Source organism: Austrofundulus limnaeus, unplaced genomic scaffold, assembly GCF_001266775.1.
Source record: "Austrofundulus limnaeus strain Quisiro unplaced genomic scaffold, Austrofundulus_limnaeus-1.0 Scaffold307, whole genome shotgun sequence".
NCBI classification, from domain to species: Eukaryota; Metazoa; Chordata; class Actinopteri; order Cyprinodontiformes; family Rivulidae; genus Austrofundulus; species Austrofundulus limnaeus.
This window is the reverse complement of record NW_013952709.1, coordinates 11,516-17,799: the sequence shown is the minus strand read 5'-3', so window position 1 is coordinate 17,799 and position 6,284 is coordinate 11,516. Positions and strand designations below refer to the sequence as shown.

Genomic DNA, 6,284 nt, shown 5'->3' with positions numbered 1-6,284 from the left:
TTGGCTAAGTCATAATTATGAGATACTATCTCATAATTATGAGATACTATCTCATATCTCATAATTATGACTTGGCTAAGTCATAATTATGAGATACTATCTCATAATTATGAGATGCTATCTCATATCTCATAATTATGACTTGGCTAAGTCATAATTATGAGATACTATCTCATAATTATGAGATGCAAGTTTTATTTATTTTTTATCAGGGTGGCGTAAATGGGCTTCCATACAAACCCACATTTCAGAATGTCTTGAGATAGGTAAATCATAATTATGAGATAGTATTTCATAATAATGAGATAGCTAAGTCATAATTATGAGATAGCTAAGTCATAATTATGAGATACAAATTTTATTTTTTTATCAGGGTGGCGGAAATGGGCTTCCACATAGAAGTGCTGATTCTGATTCTTTTTGGGGGCCGTTGGGAACCCCTGCTTAGCAGGGGTACATTTTTAGGCACAACACCTCCTGCTGCTGAAGCGCTCATCTTTTGCGCATGCGCTGTTGGACGCGGCTGTGTGTAGGAAAAATGGCGGAGGCGATGCAGACTGACAATTTTCCTCGCTTACCTTCTGGGCCGGAGGAGGGTATGACTTTCTTTCTATTATTTTAATGTGTTTGTGAACAGAGCGGMGTATCGGTTAATCTAGCTGAAGTCAAAGACATTGTAGCTTTTTTAAAAGCCGTAGTTGTTGTTAGCTTTCGGCGAGCTAACGCTAGCTGCAGGCTGAAAAGAGCGCAGCGGCGTGCCAAATAAAATGTGCTAAGCTAACTAGCGCTAGCCGTTTCTGCTCCAAGGTCGACCAGAGCAGCTCAGCATCCGATGATTTGTTCAGACCCAACTGTAAATCAGCTCTTCTGCTTGTGTTTTAGAGACCGAGGTGAGCGTTTTTACATCGCGTTCGGCTTATAAGTTAGTTTCAGCTTGTTGCAGGATGATGGTTTAATGCAACGAAGCGTGAATGTACCCTGATGAGACCCACGGTGCATCTATGGATCACAGCTAAACTTCGCTTCAAGTGCCTAAACATCCAATATTTCTGTGTTGTCCTGTTTTTACTACTTCTTTTTGTACTATAAACCCCTGAGTGTTAATAGTGTTTCAGTTTGTTAGTTTCTGTATTTTAAATAATGCAACAAAAGACTGTATTCTCTTTTTTTTTCATTAAAGATGATTCAGATATCTAGTCAGGTACACGGAAATTTGCTAAATGATTTTAATTTTTTCCCCACTGGCTAACTTATAATTTTTAATTGGCTTTAATTTAAAATGGTAAATATTTTAAAGTGGTAAATGGCAATTTAGGCAATGAAAAAGTTGGTCATATGTTCCCAGAAATGCTGTAACACTGCCATGAAAACATGCCAAAAACTGCAAACAAGAAATGTCCTGATGCATCTCAGTAACCCAGGTAAAAAATCAAAAAGAAAAAAATTGTATAGGTCTTCTGGACGGGTTCTTCTCTAATGAAACGTTTCGTCTCTCCTCCAAGAGACTTCTTCAGTCTGAGAGTTTCAGGCTAAATTCAGGCTTTTAAGCACTGCCTCCATGTGACTAATACATCACATGGCTATCGTTGACACCTAATTAACACTTATTGTTAACAGGGGGTGGAGTGATACTGGCAATAGCAGCACTGTAGGAGGGGGACAACTGAAAACGGAGGCCTCCACCTCTGTTTAATGATGGACGGTCTTTCTTTACAAAAATGGCTTCTTTTACTCCTCTCTCAAACCAACGTTCCTCTCTATCAAGAATGAGAACATCCTCATCTCTGAAAGAGTGACCGCTGGCCTGTAAATGAGTGAAAACTGCAGAGTTCTGGCCATTAGATGTAGCTCGTCTGTGTTGGGACATTCTTTTGAACAGTGGCTGCTTTGTTTCCCCGATGTATAACTGGTCGCAGTCCTCCTGGCACTTCACAGCATATACAACATTGCTCTGTTTGTGCCGGGGCACCGGATCTTTGGGGTGAACCAGCCTTTGCCGTAATGTGTTTTGGGGTTTGAAAGCTACTGGGACATCATGTTTAGAAAATAAACGTCTCAGTTTCTCCGAAACACCCGCAACATACGGAATAACCACTGGTTTGCAAACAAGAAAGTAAAATATGCCAATAAAGCTTTCACTCTGGATGCAAAACGTAAACACAAGAAATCATAGTAGGTTAAGCAAGGATTTACTGTATTGTACTGTATAAACAGGGCTACACTGCATTGGTAAACACTGACAACAATGTTTTTTAGCCTTGCTRTATATATTTTGATAAGAAAAAATACAGGTATTTTCAAAAGATGACTTGAATAACACTTTAACTTCTGCTGCTAGCTTGTCTGACCTCTTTTTGTACATGTTAAACACATGTTTTTGTCTGTATTTGAGTTATTCTCATTTTTTATTGCTTGCTTTTATTGTGTTGGGATCTGAGAACATGTTTCCTTCTATCAAGTGCAAACATGAATTGTGTTTTACCTTCGTGTTGCCTCTGTGTCTACATTAGTTTTTGTTTCTGTCGTGCTTAAACACATTTCAACTCTTCAGTTCTTTGCAAATTTAATCATCTTCCTTGTTTTGGTCATTTATCCACATCGTCCTCCACAGCTCATCAACAACACTTCTCCCAAAAAAACAAAACGTTGCCGTTATTGTCCCAGAAGTTTCACAACAAAATGAAAAATGAAACTGCCCACTTCCACTGGCGGAAGCAAYCCATCAAAATAAAAGCTGTAACGTGACTGTTTAGTGCAATGACTTATGGTTTAGTGCCTAGATAATTTACCTCCTAATAATACGCACACGTACATAATAGGGCTGTGTATTGGTAAGAATTTGGCGATACGATACATATCATGACAGAGGGGTCACAATACGATATATCCCAGTATATCGCGATATATTGTGATTTTTTTGTCCAAAACTTCTGTTAAATAAAAACCTCTTACTGGGAAAAAAATGAAAAACCAAAATTCATTGTCTCAGAAAATTCTAATATTACATAGACATACTTTTGATACATTTAGCTGTGTTCTACTTTGTATGTGTTTTATTTTATTTGTTTCATATTTCATCCGTGTTTTCGATTATTAGACTAAATTTGACAATAAATAGTTTGAAAATATCTTTTTTGCAGCTTTTAGTTTTTAATATTAATTTACAATATTGGTCACCCAACACTTAACAATAGCCTCCACCTCAAGAGGTAGAGGAGCCAAATGTCTGGCTCACTGCTGCCAACTAGTGGTCAGAGGCTGAACTACAACATAAAAATAAATGGCTGGCAGGAAAGTTGACATTTTAAACCTTAATTAAAAATCGATACAGGGCTTTAGAATATCGATACAGTATCTGGAAATGAAATATCGCGATATTTCAGTGTATCGATATTTTCTTACACCCCTATTACATAATGATGACGACGCTCAAACGATGCACCGTGCAGCTGTGGGCAGTGTGGACGCAAAACTGAAAAGATTAACTTGTAAATTCAAAATAAATTGTTTAACAACTCCAGGGAACATTTTTATAACCGGTAGTCTGCACGACTTAAAGTTGTCACATTTTTTGCGCGCTGCCAGTAAAAGACATTGTGACACATCGTCCTCCTGCAAGGCCTTATCCCACCAAACTGAATCTTGTGACTATTTTTAAAAAACACCACCTGTTATTAAAGTCACACCTTAGACTTGATGCATCAAGGTGAAAAAAAAAAAAACTGTCTCGGTTTGTTTGAGCCAAGAACTGTGACTCACAGACGGGGCTAAAAATGTGCTTCTGCATCTTGGCTTTTGTTTTTCGCAGATGTCTGCACGAGCAAACGAGAGGTTGCTGGTACTTACAAGGCAGGAATTACTGCTGATGAAGGAAGTTCTCCAGAGTCCATCAGTTATTAGGAATTTTGTTTTTCTGACGTGAAGGGGCAGCTGGTTCCACAGTTTAGGAGCCACAACTGAAAAGGCTCGGTCACCTCTGTGGRCCAGTCTGGACCGCGGGACCGCCAAGAGAGATCTGGAGGCACATAGGGCTGCAGGAGGTCAGACAGGTGTTCAGGAGCCAGTCCATTCAGAGCCTTATAGGTCATCAGTAAAAGTTTAAAATCAATTATAAAACAAACAGGGAGCCAATGAATGGAAGCCAGCACCGTTTTTTTTACGTCTCAAGACATAAAATTATTTTTTTACATCTCAGGAAGTAAAAGAAATTTTTTTATGTCTCAGGATTAGGGCTGCCACGAATAATCGACGACTAATCGATTATTAAAATCCATGACTAATTTAATAATCGTTTTCTTTTTTTTTGTTCTTTGTTTTGTTTTTGTGTCCAAACGTCTTTGACACCTTCCACTGCCACATCTACCTTTCTGTCCTTGACACACATGCACAGTAGTGGTAACTGGGGTAGGCCGTGGACGTCACAAGACATTATACAGACAGGCTCTGGTATCATGGCTACCTGACAACAGAGCTCAAAGTGTGGGATCATTTKAAGAAAATGAAAGAGAAACCTGTGTAATATCTGCAGAGCAGAACTTACCTTCCACAGCAATTATTTTTAGTTAGCATATAGCTAAAATCTAACCATGTAGGGCTGGGCGATATGACCCAAATTTTAAATCAAGGTATTTTCAACAATTACACCAGTTTCACGATATTTGACGGTATTTTTTTCCCCTCACAGCTCAGCTGATAATAAAATGTACAAACTTTGCTTTGGAGACTTTTTTCTTTTCCTATACCTCTGTATGTTTCCCTCCTCTAAACGTCTTTTCTTCGTTGCCTGGTTGTAGACAGTAATCATGCATTTAGGTCCGATCGTGAAGGGTTGGGAACAAATCATCTGGTCTATTGTTGCGTTAATAAAACTTAAAAGGACGACTCACCTTACACACCAGTCAACTTCGCTACATTACAAATCTACTTCTCCCCAAGCTTTTCACAATAGAATTACGTTAAAGTCTCCATGCAATAACGTTTCCATTATAACGTAGCTCGTTAAATCTAACCGTGTACGACACTGAAGAGGTGTTTACTATTTAGCGATGGTGAAAACGGGATTTTTTTTTACGTCAGACCATATAAGCAGCTGAAACACACCACTAGGGTTGTGCATAATCGTATCGTGTGCAATTAATCGTCAGAAAAACATTAATCGATTATTTTTTGGCACTTGACGATTAATACGATTAATGCCACCAGACAGACTGACTGGATATTTCCCCGGTCAGTCCTCTCGGTGATCCTCTCTGCTTCAAATATGACGAACATTTAAACAAAAGTTCGGTAATTTATTTATCTATCAACACAATTTAAAATTTGAAGTATAGCCTGCAGTCTGATTTTGACAAAATTTGGAAAAGATTTTTACGAAGAGCAAATCTTCCCCACTAAATTGGTCATGTGACCAGGAAATAAGGGCATCCAGGGACTCCAGAGGATTAATCGTCAAATTAATTGTTGTCGGCTAAATACCACAATTAATCGTGATTAATTCTTTTGCCAATATCACCCAACCCTACACACCACCCACCACCAGTTGTTCCAACAATAACATTAGCATGCTAATGCGCTTAGCGGCGCTACGAGCAAACGTTTCCCCAGGGAAACAGTTCACTGGCGGTCGCGACGAAACATTCCACACGTGTTCAGGCTATTTACACCGGTATTCAGAAAAGTCATATCATAACAAAAATAAAAACCGTTTTTCGGTACAAAACGGTATACCGCCCAGCACTACAACCATGGTTATATAATAGCAGCTGCGTTCTGATGTGATAAGCTCTATGTTTTATATTCAATGAACGCATGATCTGATTAGTCGACTAATCTAAAAAAATAATTGATGATTAATCGATTTATAAAAATAATCGTTTGTGGCAGCTCTACTCAGGACGTAAATTTTTTTTTACATCTCAGGATGTAACAAAAAAACATTTCACGTTTTTTCACATCAGACTCTTGGAGTTTTTAAACCTCTTCTTAAAACACACCTGTTTTCAAAAGCTTGTAATGTAGTTTGAGAGTTGTTTCCCTATTTATTTGGTCTGTTTTTATGGTTTGATCATTTGTGTTCAATGCTTTGTTTTTAGTTTGCAATAAGTGAAGCATTTTGGCCAACGGCGGTTGTTTTTAAATGTGCTCTATAAATAAAGTTGATTTGTTTTTGACAACTATGAAAACATGTCCTATAGGGTTGTGTATTGGCAAGAATTTGGCGATACGATACATATCATGACAGAGGGGTCACGATACGATATATCGCGATATATTGCGATTTTTTT

The 6,284-nt window shown here is 38.2% G+C and overlaps 1 protein-coding gene across 1 annotated transcript in view; it reads left to right on the top strand.

The window, feature by feature from the left end:
• Nucleotides 1-489: 489 nt before the first annotated feature.
• LOC106527081 (zinc finger protein 346) overlaps nt 490-6,284 on the top strand; it is a gene marked incomplete at its 3' end in the record, with an annotated part of 12,957 nt that continues 7,162 nt past the window's right edge. Inside the window, 1 exon segment of the mRNA XM_014021846.1 lies at nt 490-596. Coding sequence (XP_013877300.1) covers nt 506-596 — 91 coding nt within the window.